Here is a 25,570-nt window from a genome sequence, read left to right as displayed (position 1 = left end):
AAGCCATGGGCAGAAAAAGCATAGAAAAACTTTCCAACTGCCAGCAACTGTAGCTCTGGGCTCAAGCTTATTCTCTGCTGTGCTAAGTTATTTTAAAAGCATCAGCAGGGATTTGATTTCCCTGTCATTTTGCTACTCACAGCAACAACTTACCATTGATTAGGCTGCTGACCTGAGACACCAACTGACTAGATTTTTTCAAAAGATGGCAGCCTTTGGGATCCACTTCTCTGGTCTCCGAGCCCTGATGGTCCCTTTCCCACTCCTCATGGCTTGGTTTGGATATGCTGAAGTCAGGAAAAGACCTGGTCAGCTTCTCACTGAAGTATCTTTGAACCTTCTCTAGCTCGCTCAAGTTTTTTCTGCAAGCAGCAGTAAGAGATTTGGTAAGAGGGGGAAAACAGGCCTGTGGAAGTTTGGTTTAATTTGGATCATTCTAGTCAACAACATGTAAGTATCCAAATAAAAGATTAAAGGTTTCTATCGAAAAGCAGATCAGTAGGCAAATGCTGAGGTTGCTCTAAGCAAGAAGATAACTCCAGAACAAATCCTGACTTGGCTATGAAACTTAGGCTGGAAGCTAAAAAAGAGCTAGTTCTAAACTTACTTAATCAAAGCAGTTGGATTTGAGATGACCTTTCAATAAAAGTCATAACGCCACGGGTACTACTTGACTTATGGCTGAGCTTGATAAAAATCTGAGGATTTGTATGTGTTTAGATCTAGGGATTTTAAGATGCACTGCTTGTGGTAGCACGGGAACGGATGAAATACCTCAGGAAGTCTCTTTCAGTCCTATATTCCTACAGATAATATTACTCTTCTAAACTTATATCTCATTTAAACCTAAAATCTAGTAAGGGAGCAGTGCTTCTAGCAAGAAAAACATCCTGATGGGAAAGGATATACTGCCCCATGCACCCCAAAAATGCTTACAGCCCCTTGTACCTGTGGAAGTCAGCTGAAGGGACTATTGGCTTTGTAGCACCTGTTCTGTGACTGCAGTACCAGCATGGATAAATACAAGCATTCCCTCCAGATTTGGAAACACTGCTGCTGCTGTTCCCCTTCAACAGCTTACCACACTGCTACAGCATCTAGTTCTGCTGTGGCGCTCCCCATCCAGTCCCTGATTTTCCAGCCTCGCCTCAACCTGCTGTCAATGACACCGGAATCTCATCATTGCTTACTGCACTGCTCCACTGCCATTTCCTTACAACTGGACCTGTCACTTCCAAGCTCTCCCCTGCTAACCAACTGCTCTGTTGGCCACAGCCCTGCTTTACCTGAGAGCAGTGAGGAGAGCAGCTCGTGAGGACGGCGATGCCGAGTCCAGCCTGGCTGTCCGGCGTGTGTTCCCTTCCGCCTGCTGCAGGGATTCGTGGAATCTGCGCACGTTCTGCACGTGCTCTTCGTGCCGAGGTGTGTGCATGCCAGGGGGACTAATCCTGCTAAAAAACAGGTCTGTGTTTAATGCCAAAATCCAGGCTGGAACCTCTAACTGTGGAAAGTCTGCCAACTAAGAATATCCAATGGCTTGAAATCCACTAAAGAGCCACCGATGGATGAAACTTGTTCTTCCAAATGTGCAAAGGAATGTCATTTACTCTTTCAGTTTTATACCAAAGTCAAGTTAGTGGTGAGGCTGGCAGGGAGCTTTCCATGCCTGCTGGCAGCTCCCAAGCTAGTTGTTCAGATCCCATAGTGGTGGCCCACAGTCCCACTAAACTTCAAAGACACATATGGGGAAAGGATCACCTCTGTAGGCTAAATAAACAAATCATGAACTAAAACACTCTCTCACTCATTTGAAAGGACAGAAAGCAGGAATTACTTCAGGATATCTGACAGTCTTAATCCTGTAATATTCAATACTACAGCATTTCACCAGCTGTCATTCACTGGCCATGGACAGAATTTAAGGCAAAATAAAGGGGGATGCATCAGGAATACTCTATTCTAATTTACACTTACTAAAAATAAAACCAAATACAGACACAACCCTTATTCTTATCAGGGCCTGAAGAAAGTACCTGCCAGTTTTAATGATGGCATCATTTAAACCCTAATTTACAGGGGTGCAAATGAAACAACTCAGGAAGTATGAATGACAAGGAAAAGAACATCTGGGTCATATCAAAAGGAACCTGTCCCAGGACTGCCACCTCCTGCACCTCCCTCTCACTGGGAAAGAGAATGTCCACTAATTTTTAAGACCAAACACAGTGGACACACTTGGATAAGCTGTACCATTTTTCCAGTAGAGTCAACTGGCTTTAGAGAGGTATTTCTAAGATCTGAAAATAATCAAAAAGGTTGTCAGCTGTGGACTTACCATTCTCGAGCAGGAATGCTAACTTCCTTTGACAAGGAATTCAACATCTGCTTGGACAAGTTTGTAGAATTACTAGAACATGCTGGAAAGCTGACCTTCACCTAGGATGAAAAGGAAAAAGAAAGACTGTATATGAGTCTTTCACAGCAAGAAAATAAAAGAAATTAAGGTATTATCCCGCTGATCTAAGAAAACCTTGGGTTTTCTAAATAGCTTTAAATTTTCAAATGATTTCCTGGCACTGAGCCAAAGTACTATTTCACACCACTTTCATTTCAGACACTTCTGTTAACTCCCTCCATACTATCAGAGAGTAAAGTGATGGAAAGTAGGATAAGGGCTACATTACATGTCTATAACACTCCCCAGCATATCTGGAAAGTCTAGAGAATAAAGAAAAACCCAGAAAAAAAGGCAGATATCCCAGAAAAACAGATTCCTGCCAAATTAGATGTTTCCTAACCAATGAAAAGTTGACTCTATGGTATGTTTTTGAGCTGGATATACCAGCTGTCATCCAAAGCAGCAAACAGAGCTATGCCATGCTCCCAGACATCCAAATGCACAGAATATTCTCCTAAAAAGAAAATCCCAAACACCCATGAAGCAACAACAGAGTGAAGCCAATCGGGATGTTCATGACTTGGTTGGAATGTTGTAACTAGCACTGGTCAGCAGCTGCCATGGAAACCTGGAGCAGAATTCCTAAGGAATTAGGTGGTTTTGGTACATTTATGCAGACTCGTCCACGGCAGAGCTGTGAATTTCTGGTGAATTTGCTCAGGAACCCATAGTGCTGATTAGCAATCCAATCACGTGTGAGAGGGGAGGAAATGGAAGAACATACAGAAGAGCTTTTTGGCTGGCTTCGGGCCCTGGCCTGCCTTTCCTCTTTGAGATGATGGATGTTTTGGAGAGGGGACACCGCCACTTTAATCTGCCCTCGGCACTGCCCGCTGAAGTCTGTGATGTTGTACCACCCACACACCAGCTGGAAGCCAGAAAGGAGAGGAGAAAGGTCCACGGATGCAAATCCTATCACTCGCTCCGACTCTGGGGAAGAAGGATACAAAGCACATATGGATTGATATGAATCATTTTCAGAAATGCTAAAACACGGCCCTTGAATATGGCTTGGAAGTTGACCCAAGGCCCAGAACAATCCTGTCCCAATAGGGGGATATTATTTGGATTACCTCGGTTATGTTCATCAAAAAATGTCCCTGCACAAGAGTGAAAGCCCAGAGCAGGGAGAGGGACTGGGAGGAGAACCACAGTGTACACACAGTACTCTGGATACACAGGAAGTTTATTTTTGAAGCAAAAATCAGACAGCTGAACTTCAATATGTAAAAAGAAAAAAATTAAAGTATTTGGCTACAACTTGCTGGCTACACTTCAACCAACTGCAGCAAGAACAAGCAGCATGTGAAGGAAGAAGTTAAGAATTCCATTCAGCAGGAAAATCCAACCTCTAAAGCACCGTCAAAATAAAACCAGAGAGAATACAGACAAACCAAACCTTGTAAGATGATTAATAGGGAAAAGGAGGATGCCAAGGGCCAGGAAATCAACAGGTATTTATCTCTAGCATTCTTTCAGTACAAGGCAAAAGACAACACTACAATTCCACTCTCCAATTCACTTATCAGAATTTATTTTCCTTGCATGAAATACAAGTAGCCTGAGGAAGGGGATGCAGAAAACACACTCCTCTTAACACTGCACTACAAACTTTACCTGCTTTATGCCACACTTTGAAGACCAAGGTTTGCTGTGGATCCAGGAGAAGCTCTTTGGATAATCTGTTAAGAACAAAAACCATAATATTTGATACAAAGCAGGAAAAAGCAGTAAAATGCTTCTGAAGTTTCAATGCCACTTTATCTACCAATAAAAATCAGTTTCTTTCTGTACTGATGGGAGCAGGAACAAAACAAACCCCAAAATTACTGAGCCTCAAAGTGTAACATTTCTCTATAAGTTTGGGCTTCTGCTTATTCAAGAAGTACTTCCCTCTCCTCACTCTTGCTGTACATTTAAAAGATATGATGTACCAGAAACACAGTCTATTTAATGACTCAGTAACACAGTGACAGAAAGCACTGGGGTTATGATTGAAAGCTGAAATGTTTGAAGTTCATTCCTGGAAATTAAAAAAAAAAAAAAAGAAGTGTTAAACATAGAGCAGTTTTTAAGTTGTTTGAAGGGATTCAGGTATTAGAAACACTGGAGGAGACACAAAATTGGATCACACAGGTTAATTCCTGAATTATGTATGACTTAATCAGTCAATTCATCTGTTTTAAATTAAGCTCAGATATCCAGGTCTGAGCTAAAAAACCCAAACCATACATCCTTTTCACACCTGGCCTGGCTGTCAGATCTGGGGAGTGTCTGTGTGAATCCCCAGCTCTCACCTTGCTTGCTGCTGGAAGTCCCAGACTGGTGAGTCTGTATTTTCTACCACTGGAGTGGTTACTGGAGCACCAGCACCAGCAACAGCAAATGATACGCAGCTACTGGGGGCTGTTACTTCACGTTCTGTCAAGGGACTTCCTGAAAAGATACAGAATTAAATACAGATTTTTTAATTAATAGCAACAACAACATCTAAAGGCAGTTCAGCAATTAAAACCATACAATTAGCAAAGAAATCCACCATCTAGAAAATACTCCTTTTGACTGGTGGAACTCATAGCATGTTATATTTACAGTGGAAGCAAATATTACGCAAACCTTTAATAGAGCAGAAACTGGAATATTCAAGGGAGAAACAGAAAAACCATTTGCCCAAGATTATCTAAGAAGTCAGAAGTAAAGCTAGGAATAAAACCCAGGTCCTGAGGACACTATTCCAGTGGTTGAGCTACTCTCCATGCTGGGCCACCTGTCTGGCAATCATGAAGAATGAAATTGCTTCTTGAAACTAGCTTATATTTGTTTTAGTGGATCAGCTGCCTCTCAATTAGTTACTTCTAAAAATCCCCTAAAATAAGGAGTTCAAGACAGAAATATTTAAATATTTCTGCAGTACTCAAAAGAAGGCTCCTTTATACCATCAAAAACTTTGCAATAACAAAGTTGCATCAGTTTTTCAAAGACTATGAACTCCAGAAGATTCTAGAATAATTTTAAAAATCCATCTGCAGGGCTCAGAATCTTTTAGAATTACCTACCTTTAAATCACAGTTTGCATTTGACTCTTGGTTGTGTTATCAGGGGAACAAAAGCTAAGTACCCTGAGCCAGGTTTACAAATTTATTATGTGCTCATTTGCAGGAGTCTTTGAGATAGGGGTGTCTTGGGGTTTAGTTACTCAGTCAATGATTAACTTGGAGTTTAGCTATTCAGATAATGCTTAATTTCAGTATTCAGCCATCATCTCTAACAGGTAACATTATGTTATTTATATTTTGGATTTTATTCATGAAGATAGTTCAGCCTCCTGCTTTCCCTGTACCTACACAGTGATTGGGGTTGCAACACCATGAAGCCAAGTTCAAAATCTGTCCTGGCCATTCACTTTGCTGGAGTAGGAACAGATCTCAGAGGAAAACAAAGAAACAGAAAACAAAGAAAGAAAAAAAGACAAGAAAGAAAGAAAAGAAAGGGAGTGTGTGTGTGTGATTTTACCTTTTAAACTTAGATGCATTGCTCTTTCCACAAGGATATTGACAGCAACTGTGTTTTCTAGAAACATCACATCTTCTTGCTGTGGTTCACCATTGGTGATCCCTGAATCTACAATATCCACTTGATGTTTGTCAGAGACCTGCTGGCTCAGACCAGGGGCTTCCCCTGTGTCTTCATCTTCACTGCTGCTGCATTCCTCAGCACAGGGAGGTCTGGGCAGAGCAGCAGGAGTGGAAGCAAGGCTGACGTGAACACGCACAGCAGCTCCTGCCAGGTCTGCAGCATTGCATCTGAACAATGGATAAACGCCTGCAGGAAAACAACCAGCTAACTGAGCCAAAGGAAACACAAACAACCAGCTAACTGAGCCAAAGCAAAAGCAGGAGCTTGGAAAACAGCTGGTACAGTTCATTACTGTAGAGATCTCACATGAGCCCAGCAGAACGAATTTTGATTTTCAGCATAATTTCTATGTGAGTTATTACCCAGAAGTACAAGCTTGGAAACATTAAAAACCATGAGCAATCCCCCAAATTTCGTATACCTTAATTTTCTCCCAATAACTGGGATTAAAGCACCTCAACTTCCTGAGAGCCCTGGGAACAGTAACTCTGCATAATTTTATATACATATATGGAGAACACAACATATACCCCACATAAAAAATTGTTTTAACTCTTGCTTTTTCTCCCTTTCCTGAGTGTATCTGAAAGAAGAGCCGATCGGTCCACAAATCTGGTGGGTGTTGAGTACCACGTAGATGACAGAAGCCATAAACTAAAACACAAGTTCCAGCTCAGTTTGAGGAAGAACTTCTGTCCATGGAGGGGGAAGAGCCCGGGAACAGCTGCCTAGGGCCTGGAGTCTCCTTCTCCAGAGACATCCCAAACTGCACATGGATGCATTCCTGTGTCACCTGCTCCAGGTGACCCTGCCTGGGCAGGGGGTGGGACTGGCTGATCTCCAGAGATCCATTCCAACCCCAACCACCCTGGGATTCTGGGATTCTGTGCAGGACAAAACAAAGCTGTAAACATTTTGTTTAAAGTGACTAGAGAAGGAACCACATCAAATTGCCAATAAGGAGGGATGAAATGTGGCTCTGTATTTTAGGAACTCACCACTAACACTCAGTGCTCTCCTTGATCTCTCTGCTAATGCTGCCAGGTCAACGTAGGCACATCCAATAAGACGATCTGTATCAAGTGGTCTTTCCACGTCATTTTCCTTGCCATATGCCCACCACACCTGGATTTCTAATTTCTCCTCTTTGAAGAACCACAGCAGTCCCTGGCTCCTTCTGAGAATCACCTTGTTGGGTTTCCTGAAGCTCACTGTAACATTCTCTGTGTTGTCACTCAGTTTTGGCTGCTTAAGCCACGTCCAGGTGGCTTCCTGGTCGTACAGTTTGTACCTGAGGTAGCAGTAAGTGCTTTTGTGCAGGTGTGTCTGGCCAGCCAGCAGCACACAGTGGAGTGGCAGCCACACCCTTGGGGTGGAGATGGTCACAGCCACTGGACTGGAATTCTGCTCCCAGTCACCGCTCTCATCCTCGCTGTCTTCATGGATCTCCTCGCTGCTCCACCCCAAGAGCTTGGCAGCCTCCAAAACACGCTCCCTGTCACCTTGATGGGCAAAGGCAACAGAGAGCTCCAGCCCTCCCACAATGGCCTGTACGGTGTTTGTGCAGTGTGGAGGCACCGCATCTTCTGAGAGGGTCACTGGGTACCAGCCCGAAATACCTTTGGGAGGAAAGATCACATTAGCCTTATCCCAGCTTTCAAAAAATGTCAGCCAGAAGAATGGTTACTTCTCTGCTCATCAGTCAAGGACCAGAATCCCAAGGGTTTATTTCTTGTTTGGAATTTTATTAAATAATTTCTAATCTAAAAAAAACCAACAAGTTACTAGCCTCCTAAAAACCTCAGCAGCAGTTTTGACCCCAAGGATTTTTCACTTAGTTAAAAACACCCATTTTACAATGAAACGACATCTCTAGGATATCCAGTTATAAAATTACGTATTCTCATTTCTTTCCTACTCTCTTCCCATTAAAAACAGCCCCAAAATTTTGGGCTGGAGAAAATGAGAACTTTACTGAAATTAAAGCAGAAATAACCAAGGCAATAATAAAAACATCATAATTACAAGGTATAATAATCCCAAACTAATGCTACAGAGAGAAGATCATTAGTAGACAGATATGTAAATATTTTTTTCACAGAAATTTCACAGAATATTCTTAATATGGACCTAAAAGGACCATTGAGATATTTCACACATAGTTAAAAAAAAAAAAAAAGTGTTAATCCTACTACTTTCTAATTATCTAAGACTTTGTTTCTAGCTTTGACATCTAAAAAGCAGTCACTGGTCCTGCACTAAAAACTACACCTCATGGACTTGACATCCTTTTTGGACTTTCTATCTAGAAAATAAACAGCACTGAATAAAATCCTAAGGATTTTAGGTGCTGGTTTTAGCTGGCCTGGAGTTAAATTTCTTCATAGTAGCCCCAGAATATTCATTCAGCCACTAAATATCCTACACCCTGAAAACAGGTTTTCAAATAACAACCTTTATGTGACTTTCCTCATACAGGATTTTTACTGAACACATGGGGAATATCTGAAAGAACTTTGGTCTAAAAAACACCCCCCACCCCAAAAACAAAACCAAAAAAACAACCTCAAAACAAGAATGGAAATAGTTTTAAGGAATTACAGTAGCATTAAGACAGAATGTCAGCAGCATAGCACTGCTGTTTTACCTGAACTTCTTGTCAGCAGGTCTCTGGTTGGAATCGTGACTGTCCCAAGAAGATAATCCCTGGATGTTCTATCAGCCAATTTGTCAGTGGCTGGAAAAGAGATAATATTGTAAGTACACCAACTGGTACATAAAGTTTAGAAGTGATTGACTGGAGAACAGCTGGTAAGAGGTGATCTTGATCACTGTGAGTCTCAAAAACTCTTTGCACAAGGGGAACAGGCTCTGCCAAAGACAATTTAGATAATTACATGTATTAGCAACTGCAGAGTTCCCTTCACAGGGCTCTGAGCAACCCGACCTGCTGGAAGATGGCCCTGCTCATTGCAGGGAGGTTCTTGCAAATCCCAACCCAAACTATTCCATTATTCTATGAGAATTTCTTTTTCTATACTAAAATTAAGGGGACTTCTGCACCGGTACTCAATCCTTGCAATCGCACCTGTCGTCCTTACCTGACTTGGTGCTCTGATGGTAGATGGAGAAAAAAATACTGGCAGACTGCAGGAGTTCCCCCAGAGAAGAGGCTTCTCCACTGCTTTTATGAACAATGAGATTACAAAGAAACTCGGTGTGATGCTCAAACTCTGGGCAGAAAGAGCAGGACACGGCTCGTGTGCTGCACATCTGCGCCTGGGGCAGGAAGGACAGGAGCACACACACGTAGGCGTTCACTCCCACCCCTGCATAGTACTGGACAGAAGGGTTCTTCTGTGCCACAGCTCTTCATTTCACATGGGGGAAAAAAAGAAAATAAGAAAGAGAATGCATATAATGTATGAGGAATCTAGGAAAAAAGGTGATTAAAACAAAGGTGAAAAGATGGGACTAACAGAGAATGTTCTAAGCCAAAATGTATGTGGGTTCTGGCTGCGTAGCATTCTCATCTTTTTTTTCCATCTGAACATACTAGGAACAGATATGAAATGGTGAGAGGAACTCATGAGGTCCATCACTGGTGGCTGTGCTTTTATCTGTGGTTGAGAAAGTACTCAGCACCTTTAAGGATACACTGTAAAATAACTTCCCAGAGAACCTGTTTCTGAAAGAAGCCAAAGGCCAAGCCAAATTATTTTTACAGATCAGTAATGACCAGCAAAAGGAGGTGAAATTAGAAAATGGAATAATTTACAAGTAAATGAGACCCAGGTATTACTCAGGTCATATGCCTGAAGGATGAGGGGACTGAGGTTATTCTATTCCCTTGATTTTTCCAAGCACGATAGAACAGTGATCCTCACCTTTCAGGATCTCACAGCAACATTGAGAAAGGGTCAGACCATGGTTCTGGAATGACAGGAGCTATCCTTCTCTTGTAGAACTGACTCCCTCTATTCTAGCCCTTTCCTAACCCTTGCAAATCACATATTCTGGAACTATGTCCAGCTGACACCACACACCTGGACCAGAAGCCTTAAGGTGGGAAGGAACATGTTTCATTTCCTAGTTAGTTTACTGAAGTTTTCACAGTGAAATGCAAGAAAACAATGTTAGTTAGCTCTTAAATAGCATCAGCAACACCAGGATCCAATGCTCAAATAGGTACCATCTTATATCAGCCAATTTTTATGTCAGTCTTTGGTGTAGAAAAACATGGAAGTGTAGGAAAACATGCCCTTCCAATCTGCATCCTTCTGCAGAACAAATGCTACCACTCTGTACTGTAGCTTCAGGGACCAGAATAACTGCTGATGGTCTTTATATTATTTTCACTTTGGAGCAGAACCTACTTTGAATCTTGGTCTCTGCAGATGAAGAATTGGCCAGTAAGAATTTGTTCTAATCTCATGCCTCAGCCTGCTGCCTCCAGATAAAGCTGTTTTAAGTGAAAAATGATCCTTTTTGAATTAGGCTTTACCTGGCTGCTGCTTGCAAACCAGCTGCCCTATGTATTTGTACAGAAAGTGAAACAGCTTGAGCAGTAATTCCAGCTGTTGTTTTCATGGATCGTTGGTACCTCACACTCACATTGAGCAAACCTGGATTAAATGGAAGAGAGGAAGGAAAGAAATGGTCAGCTCTTAATGCAAATACATCCAACATAATCAATATTTAGCTATACCTATTAATACAAAACTTACTCTATTAGTGAGTATTTATCTAAAAAGGTAAATCCATTAGTCCACTGGGGTGGGCTTTGTTTTATATTACTGCCTCAGAGCTTCTTGTGGCCTTCCCAGAGCTGATGTCTGTGTTATTTTAAAGACCCACAAGAGATATCTCTGCTTACACTATGTACCATAAACAGCTCTTCTTCAGATCCTCCTTCCCCACCTTACATGGGAAGATTAACTACCAGCTGGGGCTTATTGGCAGTGAAAATGCCAAATACACAGAGAGGGCTTTTGAAAAGTTTTTGAGAGTTTCAGGGTTTCCCATGCTTAATCACTAATTTTTTACTCATTATGGTGTTAGTGAAAGCTGGGAGGAAAACTACTCCTGGTTGGTTTCAGTTGCTGACACAAATCCCTATTTTTATTTGCCCTGGAGGCAAACAGACTTTATTTTTACAGACTTTGACAGAATTTTACACAGAATCAGAATTGGCTTGGCTGGAAAAGACCCATAAAATCATGGAGTCCAACCATTCCTCCTGCACTGCCAAGGCCACCGCTCTACCATGTCCCTAAGTGCCACATCCACACAGCTGTTAAATCCTGCCAGGGATGGGGATTCCACCATGGCCTGGGCAGCCTGTGCCAGTACTCAGGCAGCCTTTTGGGGGAAGATCCAACCTAAACCTCCCTGGCACAGCCTGGGGCCATTTCCTTTGTTCTTTGCTAACACACCATCAAACACTGCTGTGCTGTTCAGAGGTTTCCTAACTAAGCCTGGTTTTACCACACCAAGTGCAAGCCCACAAGCCCTACTCACCTGAAGACCGCAGATGGAATTCCTCTGAGGAATCAGTCCGGGGGACCAAGGGAAGATTAAAAGTTTGTATCCCTATTTCTTCACGATGCTGCAGAGTAACCATGGCACAGAGCCGTGACAGAGGCAAGGCCCCTTTGGCAACCAGCTGGTCTCTGACATTTGGGTAATAATACCTAAAAAAACCAGCATCAACATTTCTCTCACAACTGCACAAAAGTCAATTTGATTTTGAGTGTCTTCAAAGCCTAATTAGTCTCCCCAGCTAAGGGAGAAACTCAAGTAAATGTATTTCCACTGAGGAAAACAATCATTAAGCACTTAAGTACATAATGCTACAAATACATATTTGCACTAGTCATAAAAAGTCAACAAGCGGAACTCCACTAAAAATTGGCATCCTAAAGGAAAACAAGAGAAGGATCTAGCACCAAATATTCTCTGCTCTCGCTTCTCGTTAATAAATGAAAATACCTCTCTTGCAGAACAGATTTGTGAGTGTAAAAAATGAGTCTAAACCTTAGTGCATTACTTGGCTTCAGCTTCATCCCAAAGCAAATTTTGGCACTGTATCTTACAAACAGCCCATAGTAATTTTCATGTGACTTTGCAAATTTTAAAAAGCCTGACTTGTTTTCTGTAGAATTAACAGGTTATTAAACTTTTCTAAAGCTATTTGTCTTCATGGCTTCTGTTCTCCACTACTAATAATTAGCTTCAGAAGCCAAAGAAGCATTTTGAACTTACAAAACACTTCATATTATTTATCTTGTGTTCAGTGACTTGTATGAGAAAAAAAGCAAACCTAGCACTATGAAATTATACTTTCAGTGTGCTATTAAGTAAAATCTAGATGTGTCAAGCATTAAAACACTACTTTTAGATTGTTATGCTGACTAAAAGATGGAAGAAAGCAAACAAAGAACATACACTTTCTAAGTAAGTTATAAAAAGGAATAATTAGGACTCCTGGTGGGGAAAAAGGCTCACAAGTTTTAAGTGCAGATACTCATTACCAAACATTGATGAGCTTACCATTTATTTTAGTTATTATTAAATAATATTACAGAATATCCAGCCTAGAGCTGGAGATTTTTTCAATATCAGATCTGTATCTACCTGTACTGCTGTGCTACCTACAAAGAATAGATAGATGTTCTCTACCTGCACCAGACTTCAAACTGGATTCCTCCTCCTGCTGCTCCTGGTGCCACAAACGCACTGACCAGGAGCCTCTGGACTGGGACATCAGCAGGAACCAACAGGGAATGATGATGTTCATCATTAAAGATGGGATCAGGGACACACAAAGTGGTAGCTGTTCTAAATGGCTTTAACGTGATGCCTAGAAGTCAAGCAGACCTGGTTAAAAATGGTTGCAGTTGCAGCTTTCAGCCTTTTTCTGCTTGCAATCCTTCAGGAGGTAGGACACTTAGACAGGGAGTGAAATCCTCCTGGGACAAGGCTTGCTGTTCTGAGCTTCACAAAACTTTTACAAGCAATCCATGCAGCCCCATGACCCTGTGAGGTACAAGCTGGGAACTACTGCTAAAAAGGCAGTAAAAAAATCCCACAGGACTTACTATGGAAACATTTTACTGACTGCACTTCCCATTTTGCAGTGGGAATACATGTTAGTGATGGAAAGCATGTAGGAAAGACTGTGGTCTTTCCTACAATTCCAATTATTTAAATATTTTTTTATAACCTGAAAGATGGTGGGTTTAAATTGGGATATTGTGAGGGTGGGGAGGCCCTGGCACAGGTCACCCAGAGAAGCTGTGGCTTCCACTGGATCCCTGGAAGTGTGCAAGGCCAGGCTGGACAGGGCTTGGAGCAGCCTGGGACAGTGGAAGGTGTCCCTGCCCATGGCAGGGGGTGGAATGAGATGTGCTTTAGGGTCCCTTCCCATATAAACCATTCTATGCTAATCCTAGTGATCTAAACCAAACAACTCTTCTGTTGGTGTATCCATGAAAATCACAGAATTGTTAAGGTTGGAAAAGCCCCCTAAGATCATCAAATCCAACTGTTAACCCAGCCCTGCCAAGGCCACCAGTAAATCATGTATGTACCCAAGTGCCATATCCAAACACTTTTTGAACATTTCCAGGGATGCTGATTCCACCATTGCCCTGGGCAGCTGTGCCATGGCTTGATAACCCAGTTGATTGAAGACATTTTCCATAATATTCAACTTAAACCTCCCATAGCATGACTGGGGCCATTTCCTTTTGTCCTGTCCCTTGTTGCCCTGAGCCCGATCCCCACCTGGCTGCACTCTCCTGTCAGCAGGCTGAGGAGAGCAAAACGAGCACCCTGAAAGGCTTGTGCATGTAAAGCCTTTGCTGAATTTCACTGAACAATCTCGCTATTCCCTGTGGACCTATTCCTTCATCTTTGTCGGATCAGCACAAAGATGACACAGCCCTCTAGCACCTTGAACAAAAGGTACCATGTGAAGAGATTTGGAATTACGTCTCTTTTTACACTGGGAACTTGCCACCAGCTTCAGACAAACAAGGCTTTTAATCCAGAGACACAGCCCAAGTCCAGTTTTTCCAAGAAAACAAGCATTGGCTGCATGAAAGCTCAGAAAAACATTCCCCCTCTTACTTAGGCAGAGAGAACACAAGTAAATAGTATTTAATTAAAGCAATGCTCTAAAATAAGGGAAAATTATAAAACAAACTTACTGTCCTCATACAACCCAGATCCTTGCAGTGCACCACAGCCAGCCTCCTGAACTGGGAAATAGTACTGGATGTAGCAGTCGGCCTCTCCCCAGACCGTGGACTGTAAGGGAGTGAGTCCCTTCACACTCTCCACGTGGATCTCAAAGACGTGCTCCATCAGGCCTTCCCCTTTTGGGTCCAACTGCTGAAAAAAAAAAAAAAAAAGAAAAAAAGAGAAGCCACATAGAAAGGAAAACTTTAGGAAGCTGAGAACATTTCAACAAGCTGTCCAGGGAAGCGGTTGAGTCATCCCAGTAGGTATTAAAAATGTGGATGTAACATTTGGGGACATTGTTTAATGGCGACCTTGGCAGTGGCTGGATTCAATGAGCACAGAGGTCTTTTCCAACCTGAACAATTACATGTGAAGAGGATCTAAGAAGCCTGAGATGGGGGGCAGAAAAATTATCTGCCATCTTCCTCTTGAAGTTCACAGAAATGTTGAAAGCCTGAAAGAAAATAGGGTTTTTTCCTGCAAAGCACATAAAAAGCATCAGAGTTCCGACCTATCCAATTCCAAGGTGGTGGCAAAACCTTCACAATAAGGCTGTGAGAATTAGGATTTTCTATAATTTTGCTGGGTTTTTGTTTTTACTGGACTTGTGAAGATAGAAGCAGTGGATATGCAAGGTAATAAAAAGAGCAATAATGTGAAGACCGATGAAAGCAAGCTGGTTAAAAAAATAGTATAAACAATATAATTCTGTGTACAATTTTTAGAATACAACAAAATTTGCTACAGCTTCAAGAAGAGATTGGGGATCATCCATCTGTTGATGAACCCACTGGTAAAACCCTTTTCACATGTCCTTAGCAGCAAGAATGAGGATTTACTGAACAATAAATACCATTGTGGGTTTTGTAGGTGGATGGTCCAGAGAGTGGGGAGGACGTTGTGTGACCAGAGGGACCATTCCTTCTTCAGTTTTGAGCCTTTGCAGTGCCACTATCTGATCAGCTGATCCCATTGCCAGGATGACCCTCAGGCTTCCGCTTGTGCTGCCGGTGAAAACATCGATCACAGGCATGTGGCCATCCACAGCCACAACCGGGTACTGAGCCTGCAGGAGCAGGTGGGAAACCTTGGGATCTCTACAGAACAAACACAAAACAAACAAAAAAGCCCAAGCATGAGCATGAGCCATCTGAGAAGGAGCAGGATCACACAGAACTCATTTTAGACAGGATTTTCAATGCTGATAAAAAACAATCTATCTATCTCCATTCCTCTGAAATTTGTCTCACATCCAGTCTTCACTCAGCAGAGATCCATGAGCTGCTGGGTGCAAGAAGTTATTTTCAGCAATGACAAAGGACAATTTCCCAAAACCTAACAGTACTTTAGCTATGAGCCAGCCTAGAGATCTGTGAATGAAGGGATGAATGGGTACAAGACTCCCATGAACACCCTGTAGCCACATTGTACTTTTATGAGGTAGTTATGCGCCCTTGGGGATGGAAGAAAAGAATACACAGTGACAGCCTCCCAGAAAGATGTAAAAATCTCCAATTATACACTGAAGTTATTCAAGGCCAGACTGGATGGGGCTTGGAGCAACTTGGTTGAGTGGAAGGTGCTCCTGCCCATGGCAGGGGGTGGCGCTGGATGGGCTTTAATGTCCCTCCCAAGCCAAACCATTCTGGGATTCTAAGATACAAATTAGTCTGTAGTTTACTACAGTGGCTTACTGAAAAAATGATATGAATGACACAGTAATAACCAACAAAGTAGTGGCCAGTCAGCTCCAGCACCACCCGATTTCCACATGTCTCTAGGTCTGACAAAAGAAAAGGAATAAATCCTTTGCATTAGGAAGAATTTCTTCTGCCCAGTATTTCCAGCAATTTAAACTGTTTTAAGCAGTAACTTAACTGTACCAAGAAGCCAGTAGATTAAGTAAGAAGCAAATAGATTAAGCCCAAAAAGAACAAAGAACTCTGGAGAATCCCATCGGATAAGAACACAATTAAAATATGAAGGTTTTGGAGACTGACACCCAGGCTGTGCAGATGGACAGCATCCCTATGGGATCTCTGCAGAAGCTAATTAGGGGCAAACCAAATCAGTCACAATCTTGAAAAATCACTGGTGGAAAGCCACACTTCATTCTTCTGCATAGTCACTGTGATTTCTTCTAGTTTTATTCCATCATAGGACCACAAGTAAGCAGGCACCAACCCTGATGCAGCACAGTGACTATTTCTCACACTCTAGCTGTACTTCTGGACATGGATGGTGTAACTTACACCCTGCTCACTGTAGGAAAGGGCCATAGAAAGCCTGACAGAGCAAAAATGCTTTTTGAATGAAGTGTAATTAAGAACCTTCCCACACAACCCCCACACACCATCACCAACTTCTTCTTCTAAGCTTCAGTTAGGATACTTCCCAACCCAATAAAAAATGGGAAAAAAAAACAAGTTTACTTGAATGAGATGTAAAACTGATGCAGAGGGAGTTTCACCAATCCCAGCAATTTGTCAGAGCCAGGGCTTCCCAGCTTGTTCCATGCTTCAATAATCATTACATTGTTCTTCAGCCGCTCCAAGTGTTTGGAAGTCAATGAAAAAGGCATCACCTGAATGGTTTAAAGCAGAATTAGTATACAGAATACACTGGGAAGTATTGGCTAAGTACAGAGCATTGTGGTAAGTCTGCTTTATTCCAGTCTACAGAATTGTGCTTTTTAGAGATAGAAGTTAAAAGTCAAATGTGCGTTCAACCAAGCCAAGCAGAGATGTTTCTATGTATGTAAAAGTAACTACAAATTGTGTTTGTCAGTGGGGAATATCACATTTCCATCAATGTGAAATGGACAACGTATGACTTGCCTGAGAAAAATTAAAGGCAGGCTGTGTAGTACCCCAGATGACAGCGGATCTCGTTGCCTCCTCAGTGCTGAGCAGTTTGCAGTTTAAATACACATTGCAAGAATTGGGGAGCCCACAGCCTTCAGCAATAAAATCCTTTCCATCAGGTACCATCAACAACACGTGCAGCAATAAGCCATCCTCCTCGGTTGGGGTTACACGTGTCACCACATCCTGGGCTGCGGGAGCCGGCACAGTGCGCAGTGGCTGCGCGACCTCCCCGCTGCCCGCTCCTGGCTCCTGGCAGTCTTCAGGGCTCCTTCTGGAGCACAGAGGGCTTTTTGCATCTACACTCGTCCTGCTGGGCTCCTGCAGCTTCAGCTGGGCACTTCTCATGGCGTGAGCTGGGGCTGGGTGCCCAGCTGTGGCTGACCTGGCAGTGGTGCAGGCTGAGTCTTTGTTGTGGGCCACAAGCTGCAGGGACACCTGCAAGGCAAGGCATAGCTGGCCGGATGTGCCCCATCCAGAAACAAGGGATGCAACAGAAACTCAGGAAAACATATCACACCTTTTGCTCAAGAACTCACCCTAAGGCATTATGTTGGTTGCAAGCTACAGCTGTTGCTGTAAAATAAACTACATGTGGCTTTATGAAATAAAGTCCAGACTGGAGTGCAAAACCACACAATTGCAGATGAATCATTAAATGGCCTGGGTTGGAAGGGACCTTAAAGCTCACCCCATTCTTAACCCTTCACCTGCTAATACAGAGAGCTGCTTATCCTCAGAACTGTCAAATCTCTCAAACTGTTAATGCTTTCCAATCAGAAGCTGAGCAAACTTTGACAGGAGAAGATAATTCCTGAAGTGACAAGGAACACCAGGCCTCCATGGCACGAGGGAGCTCAGCTCATGTCAGAGGTGAAGAAGGAGCCAAAGCTCCAAGCCCTGAATATGTGCCACTCAAAATTTGCCTGCAGAGTGGTTTCTGTATTCAAGTCCCAGATTATGGGCAACATCCCTAGACATGCAGAAGTTTCAAAATATTTCTCCAAAACCCTAAGGAATAAAAAAGGGTTCCTGTTATTTTTTACTGGTCTTACAAACCTTTGTATCTGGCAAACTGAAACACAGAGAGAAAAGAGGAGTTAAAAATAAAGAGTGTGCAGCCAAAATTAGTAACAATTCAAGCTCGAGATGGTAAAGCACATACCTTTAGTGGCCCAACTTGTGGGTGATCTCCCTCTTTTTCCACAGGTATTTCCCAGCTGACACTGAGCAGCTCAGCCTCAATCACCCTGCAGAGCTGAAGTGCTGCTGAGCCTATGGCCACAGGCTAAGGGTAGGCAAAGAATGAATTTTGCAAGATTTCTATCAGATTTAAAGAATTTTTGTGAAATAAAATCTTTTTGGGAAGCCATGAGCAGCCACACACCCTTCCACTCCTACTCCCACCATCAGTTGTACCAACAGGGATTTGGAAAATCTCCTTTACTTCCAATTTCAAATCTCACTAGAACAACAGTAAGACAAATTTTCCCAGAACCTACTGTAAACAATTCCAGATTAATTAAAAAATTGAATAACCTAAACTCTAGTAAATGAGAGACATTTCCATAGCAGAAGATGCAATTTACTCCCCCATTAAAAGAAAAGTAGATATCCTTGGTGCTGCTTAAAATAACCTAAGCTGAGTTAACCCCTCTCACCATCTTCATCACAGGCAGATGGTTATGCAAATAGTCTTATCAGACAGAAATATACCTTTTCCCCAAAAATGCACAAGTTACAGCTGTTTTTCACAGCTTACATTACTCCCCTTACACTGGGCAGAGTTACGATATAAACTGCATCCATGTGAACTCATTCTACACTGCTAAAGGAACTGTGTTCTCACTGAAGGATAATGTTAATAATTGATCCAATGTGCTTAAACTGCAAGAAATCAAATGAGGGTAGGACAATTTATTTTGTTAGCCAGTCTGAAACTCAGAAAATCCTTTAATGGAGTGACAGGAGTGACCAGCCTGGAACAGCGAACGGGCCCAGCCCAGAGGCTACCAGAGCTCCAGAAGCATTTGGACACGCTCTCAGGGATGCACAGGGTGGGACTGTTGGGGTGTCTGTGCAGGGCCAGGGGCTGGACTCGATGGTCCTGTGGGTCCCTCAGAATATTCTGTGATTCTGTGAAGACTGAACAGAAATCAGTTCAATTATCTACACATAAGGTCATTTCCCCTCCTAATACCTGATAGTCTGCATTGCGTTTCTGTGGGAAATGGAAATGCAAAGAGTTTCTTTGCTTTTCAATACACAAAAAAGGAACAACTTCTAGCAAGTACCTTCTTCTGCGTGCTTTTTCTCACGTAGATTTTAAAAGCCAGGTCAGAGCTCCACCAGTGCTCGATCATTGTTCCTCCAAACCACACAGGGAACACAGACCGCTGCTGGAATTTCACCACTGGAAGGAAGAGAGGAGCAACAAATAACCAGAATTATCTGATATAAATAAACTTTCCCTGGAGAGTGCACACAATCATTTAACTCTGCATTATTTATTAACACCAAGGCTGAAGCAAACTGGTTTTCATTTTCGAAGGCCAGCAAATAGCAGGAGGCCGTCAGGATGAAATTAAGATAATGAATTCATAAATAATTAATAAATTATTAAATACATTAATTTAAACCAACATTATAACAGTATTTAAAGACTTGAGGTGACACCAAGTCTCTGCCATTCTAGCATGCAGTAAGACCTGCCCTTCTTCAGTGGGAGAACCATGCCCCATTTTAACTAACAGAGCTCAAGATGGTTCCTGCGAGAGTCAAAGCTGAGCTGCAAGAAAAATCACAGCTTCAGGAGAACAGGAGTATCTGCAAGTAGAGATAGAATCAATTTGCATTCAGTCTGGAAAAGAGTACCAGAAGTACAATAAGAGTGTTCACAAGGGATAAGGAAGTATTCTTGTGAAGACAAAAATGCAGTTACACATCAGGAAATTTCCAACTGGATGCTCAGCACTTCTCCATCTTGTCTGGGATGGCTATGGAATTGTTCCCATTAGTCACCTTTAAAAAATGACATACACAACTCTAATGAAAGGATAATGCTACAGTGGATTGACTTGAAGTCTTCTGCAAATTGTTTTCAGTCCAATCTATTTTTCTAGGTCTCAAAAAGCTGGACCCTACACAAGACAAAGGGCAGGAGGATGGATGAGTTTTGGATTACAAAGGCTGTATTACCAAAATTCAGATGAAACAGATGTTTTATCTGGCCATAAATGGAGAATATACAAGAGAACTCAAAATCTCTCAAGTGCCGCTCAGAAAGATGGAAAGGCAATAAATGACCACATGGGAGAGGCATTTGAAAGTCATCCTGGCATTCAAATTTCTGGGAAGACTGGGCAGAGAGTATCTTGCTCATCCGGCATTCCCTGCTCAGTGGGAACAGAAATCATTATCAGGAATACAAACACTGGTGACTCACAGTACAAAGATTAATGTCTGCTGATTTGAGCACAGGACTCGAGATTCCTTGGATCCAGCAGATTATGTGAGCTATTTGAGATACTACATGACAAACTTTGACATCTGGGAAATTATTTATTTGAGCTCTAAGTATCTTTAATATTTCTAAAAGTACTTTATCATCCACCTACTGTTGCAGAAAGAATATTGGCTATATGTTCAAATGAAGGAATGGGCTTACTAACTTGTTCCTTCCATAGGAAAAGAAATTTTAAAATCCCAGTATGAAAAAATTAAAAAATCACTTGGCTTCCTTGCCCCTGAGAGGATCATTTCCAACTCTGTGTGCAGAGGTGCCAGTAATCATACTGTCATTTTCAGGCAGCAAAGGAAATACGTGGAAAACACTACTAAATAATTTCTAAGAGATGGAGTCCACAAAACTGAATCTGTGGGGGAAAAATTATGCTCTTACCATCATCTGTGATTTTACTTGAGGCTATTCGAATTGCTTCTGTTGTTATGGAAACCTGTCCTTTATCATCCTTGGAGACTCTCACAGGAAAGTGGTACTCCACAAAGAAGGTACTGTGAATAAAAAAGCGGAAAGGGTGACCACAATCCATCAAGAATCTGACGTGAGTCATGAAACTGAACACAGCAGGCAAGTTCCAGATTCACAGTTTACTGTAACACTTTTTTTTTTTAAGATAATTGAAACACCTATTCTATGAATTCCTTCCACAGATTATATAAATGCCAGATTCTCCTCCAATAAACCCCCTTTTGTCTTCAGTGTATGGCCAGGTACAAAGTACATCTGTAGCTCCCCAAAACCCTGGGAAAGGCACAGCCTGAGGTGAGGCCACATCAGGATAAATCAGTCACATCTCTAACTTTCACAAGTTTATGGGATACAATTTCCTGAGAGGAGCAGAGAACTTGTAAGGTCTCAGAAGCCTGGAGAGCTCAGGGAAGCTGGACTACACAAGGGACCCCAGGGAAATCTCCCTTGAAGGCACAGTAAACAAACCAGGAAGAAACAATCCCCCTTACCACTTATGAACAGACATAGGCCGTGGAGGTTTCCCCAGTAAACCTTTCCTCCTTGGGGAGATCTGGATGCTCTCAGGAGGGATCTTCAAGCTTTCAATGATGACTCTGGCCAGGTGTATTTGCTGCAGCAATGCAAACCTGTCTGCACCCAAGGATGTGAGAAGAGCCATTTCTCTGTAGTCTTCTGGAGCAGCAGTGGGAGAGCAGCTGGAGAGACAAAACTGAGGTTCAGGACTGCAGAAACATTCTTGACATGAACACATGACAGGAAAACTATAGCTTGGGGGGGTGTTATTTAAAAACTACACAAGGTTCATTAAAATATAATTTTAAATATATTTTTACAACTAATTTGGTGGTCTCCATAATTGTCTGTAACAAAAACCTTAAAATATCTGGGGTCCATAAGTGAAAAAAAGAAACAAAACCAAAAAGTGCACGTTCCACATTGTTAATCTGAAAAAAATCTTATCCTAACTCTTCAAAAAGAAAAGCTTCATTTAATGACATGTACAAAAGCAGGGAGGTGATACAGTTATACACAAGGACAAGTCTCTGCTCCAGAGGAACAGCAACATGATTTTTGCTATAATTTTAAATCCCATTTGTGTAATTTGCAAGACTTGAATTGCAATCTATTTTGGTGTTGTGTTATTGTGTTGTTTTCTCTGGGGATATGAATTTTAGCTGATATAAAAACAGCAGTATTAGTCTGAAAAAAAATCAGAAATAATTGTTTAGAGCTGAATTAGAAAAAAACAAAAGTCACAAAACCATTACACTGACTGTATTGAACAAGATAAGTTTGATAACTGGATCTTTAGGGACACTTTTATTGGTTCCATCATGAAAAAAAGGAAATACAATTTAGAAGAGGTCAGAACAGAAGTCACTGATGTCACTACCTGTGTTTTGTTTCTGTCACATTCTGATCAAAGGCATGAAAATCCTTCTGTGGATTCACTGGATCCACTCTTTTTAGTGTTTCTGTCTTGGATGCTTTCTTTGAGGATTTAACATCATCATCACTGAGGAAATCACTCAAACTGGAATCAGATTTCTAAAGCAGAAATAATGCACATAAATAAGAAGTTAATTATCATTACACAGAGAGTTCCATAATGGTCACAATACATAAATGGAAAACAATTTGTGCATTGCACCATTTGAAACAATTAAAATGGTATGAAAATTTCAGGGATGTAAAAAACGAAGTCTTCCTGGACAACCTCAATCCCAGCAATTTCCAAGTCAATGCTTGACTCTGTAGTTTTAACAATGTTCTTTTAATAAGATCAATTTTAAGCAACGTACGCACATACAAGCTTTTGTATGATACTTAATGCTTATTCAGCTTTTAAAACACTGAAATCTGTAGGTTTTTTTGATCACACAAACTTCCATTTTTCTGCACATTATGGAATGCACATTTTCCTCTGGATCTCCACTTACAGGAGCTGTGTAAAAAAGCCTCTCCAGCAGACTCTGGTCATAATGGGGATCTCCGAGTTCACTGTCATACACCTCACTGCCAAGGGAGAGAGAATCCCACAGGGAGCCCGTTCGGTCCCAAAAATGCCCCGAAGAAAAATCAGCACTGTGGATACAAGAGAGGGAAGCACACCTTAGTGTTCCAAGTTCTGCAGTCAGTCTCTAAGGGATGCTGACAATGCTGCCTGCTTTATCCTGGATTTGGGCTATACTGGCTCCAGATGGAGGCAAACTGTGCTCACAGAGCACGCCCCAGAAGGCTTACCTGGGGGTAACATCTCTGCCCCAACAGGAAAGCAGTGTGTGTGAAGTGTGGGAGAGCTTGGGTTAGAACAGATCTCTGGAGATCACTCAGTCCAACCCCTGCTCAAAGGGGAGGGATGTGAATAAAAAGTTGTCCAGTTGGATTTTGTGTATTTTGAAAGCTGCAGATTCCACAACCTCTTTGGGCAATCAACTCCAGACCTTGATGAATAAAATTCATCCATAGGTCCAAAAAATCCATAAAATGAACCTATGAATATCTACCTTTATTTTTACCCTTCACTACTTTATAATTTCTGGAATGCTTTAAGATACCAGTAATACTTAAGGAAAGTTTACTTTGATTAAAAAACCACCCAAGGTATATCTGAGTAAATGCAAATACAAGTATCTTTAGATACAAGCAGGGGTTACTTTGATTTAAGGGTTTCCTCTGTGCTGTGAGTTTAAAATCATTTTATGATCTGCAACACTACAGTGTTATCCACTGATAAACCACAGTGAAAAACTAAGTGCAAGGGCACAAGAAACATGAACTGAAATTCTGAACCCTATCTGACCCAGAAGCTGTGCGTTCAGGGTGCAGACATGGACACAATGGAAGCATCATTTATGCTCCTGCTATGCAAAATGAGAGGAAAAGGTTCATTTAATATCTGGAGAAAGATTAAAAATAGCTATTGTTGTTCTTTAATTATAATTTACAGAGTGTTTCCTCTTTAAAGAAACATGGTATTTGTTTTATGTACTCACTTTAGGCCACAACAGTTACAACTGTTAAATAACTTAGTTTTATCAAAGATTGTGGTTAATCTTTCTTTTAACAACACTTTTATACAAAGTGACTCAGAGCTATCCAGATTGTCATGCATTAAAACTGAGCTATAAAACACCTCTATCACCTGCACATGAGCCCCTGGTTACATTCCCAAAAACGTGGATAACTTGAAGGGTCAGGAGACATTTTTCAAAATGGTCAGATAAGGACAATTTTGCAGAAGCCTCCCAGTGCACCACACTCACCTGCCCAACAGTAACTGGATTGCTCTTTCTTCAGAGTTTAGGTCAAATTGCTGACCTGAAACTTCAGATCCAAAGCGATGGGGATCTTCAGGAGTGGGCACAAAAGTGGACTTCAAGGCTTTTGGACTCCTGGGTAACAGCAATGGAAGCACAGACAGCAGGAAAAGGAAAAATAAAGACATTAAGGCTCAAGATTAATCCATTATTTGGTCTATCAGTTTTTTCTGGGAAATCCAAAATAATCTACTTTCACACAAATACAAATAGTTTGTGCAGAAATAAATGAAATTGAGTTTGCAATAGCATCATTGACTGTCAAAGACAATGACATTGCTTTCTGGTTATCACGGAACCGGCAATATTCATAATTTTCCAGAGGAAAACCAAGAAATCTCTTTTCTCCTAAGAAAAATACCATGCATTTAGGTCATCAATTACTTACACTTCTCTGAAAAACTGTTGTTTGTGATGCAGTGCCATTTCTTGCACTCCTCTTATTCCCTACCAACATTTAATATTTCCCTGTAAAATAACTTTGAACTAAATACAAATAGACTAAGAAATGAAATTAAAATCAATAAATCAAGGCTTACTACGTGAAGATTAAAATGAATTCACAAAATTTAGGCATTTATTCACAGGTAGAAATTAACTTCCCACTTGAATGATCTGCTACTTTTACCCTAAATTAATCCTAAAACACGTCCTATGAATCTCAGTGTCTACAGTTTTCTGGATAAAGCCTCAAAATTTATGGTGTGGAGCTTGAATCTCGCTTCACCCAATCCAAACTCACTTTGTTGGTGCTTTAAAATCATCTGTCTCTGTAAAATGAGACATTTTATTCAGTTCAATCTCCATGTCTGGGCTGGACTTCATTGCAGAAACAACCATGGCATCACGGAGTTTACTGCCTTGATCCAAGAGAGCTGGGGAATAAGCAGAAGGATTACACTCCAGCATTCAAATGCAATTTAAAAGCAATGTGTAGACACAATAAATGTGTCAGCTACTGTCAAGAAACTTTTGTTTTCTGCTGTTAAAAAGAGATCTTGATGCACTAGGAATTAAATATGTTTTATACACCAGAAAACAGCTCAGCTGT

General features: G+C 41.5%; 1 protein-coding gene across 13 annotated transcripts in view; it reads right to left on the bottom strand.

Moving 5' to 3' along the window:
• C2CD3 (C2 domain containing 3 centriole elongation regulator) overlaps positions 1-25,570 on the bottom strand; it is a 37,556-nt gene that overhangs the window by 8,872 nt on the left and 3,114 nt on the right. For 9 of the 13 annotated variants that reach the window (XM_058829813.1, XM_058829820.1, XM_058829819.1 and 6 more), the window contains 25 exons: positions 25,262-25,394; positions 24,466-24,594; positions 23,140-23,284; positions 22,593-22,747; positions 21,688-21,894; positions 21,107-21,219; positions 19,500-19,618; positions 18,371-18,493; positions 17,179-17,643; positions 16,774-16,925; positions 15,195-15,438; positions 14,308-14,491; positions 12,776-12,956; positions 11,615-11,787; positions 10,599-10,719; positions 9,196-9,464; positions 8,742-8,831; positions 7,093-7,713; positions 5,972-6,280; positions 4,756-4,894; positions 4,076-4,140; positions 3,183-3,388; positions 2,336-2,436; positions 1,287-1,451; positions 154-362 (listed from right to left, as the gene is read on the bottom strand). In XM_058829813.1, the coding sequence (XP_058685796.1) occupies positions 154-362; positions 1,287-1,451; positions 2,336-2,436; positions 3,183-3,388; positions 4,076-4,140; positions 4,756-4,894; positions 5,972-6,280; positions 7,093-7,713; positions 8,742-8,831; positions 9,196-9,464; positions 10,599-10,719; positions 11,615-11,787; positions 12,776-12,956; positions 14,308-14,491; positions 15,195-15,438; positions 16,774-16,925; positions 17,179-17,643; positions 18,371-18,493; positions 19,500-19,618; positions 21,107-21,219; positions 21,688-21,894; positions 22,593-22,747; positions 23,140-23,284; positions 24,466-24,594; positions 25,262-25,394 (4,818 nt within the window). The remainder of the gene's footprint in view (positions 1-153; positions 363-1,286; positions 1,452-2,335; positions 2,437-3,182; positions 3,389-4,075; positions 4,141-4,755; positions 4,895-5,971; positions 6,281-7,092; positions 7,714-8,741; positions 8,832-9,195; positions 9,465-10,598; positions 10,720-11,614; positions 11,788-12,775; positions 12,957-14,307; positions 14,492-15,194; positions 15,439-16,773; positions 16,926-17,178; positions 17,644-18,370; positions 18,494-19,499; positions 19,619-21,106; positions 21,220-21,687; positions 21,895-22,592; positions 22,748-23,139; positions 23,285-24,465; positions 24,595-25,261; positions 25,395-25,570) is intronic. The other 4 variants (XM_058829812.1, XM_058829824.1, XM_058829814.1 and 1 more) reach the window with 3 other exon arrangements.

Source organism: Poecile atricapillus, chromosome 1 (assembly GCF_030490865.1).
Source record: "Poecile atricapillus isolate bPoeAtr1 chromosome 1, bPoeAtr1.hap1, whole genome shotgun sequence".
Taxonomy (NCBI): domain Eukaryota; kingdom Metazoa; phylum Chordata; class Aves; order Passeriformes; family Paridae; genus Poecile; species Poecile atricapillus.
The sequence above is the reverse complement of the archived record's forward strand: the minus strand, read 5'-3'. Positions and strand labels throughout refer to the sequence as shown.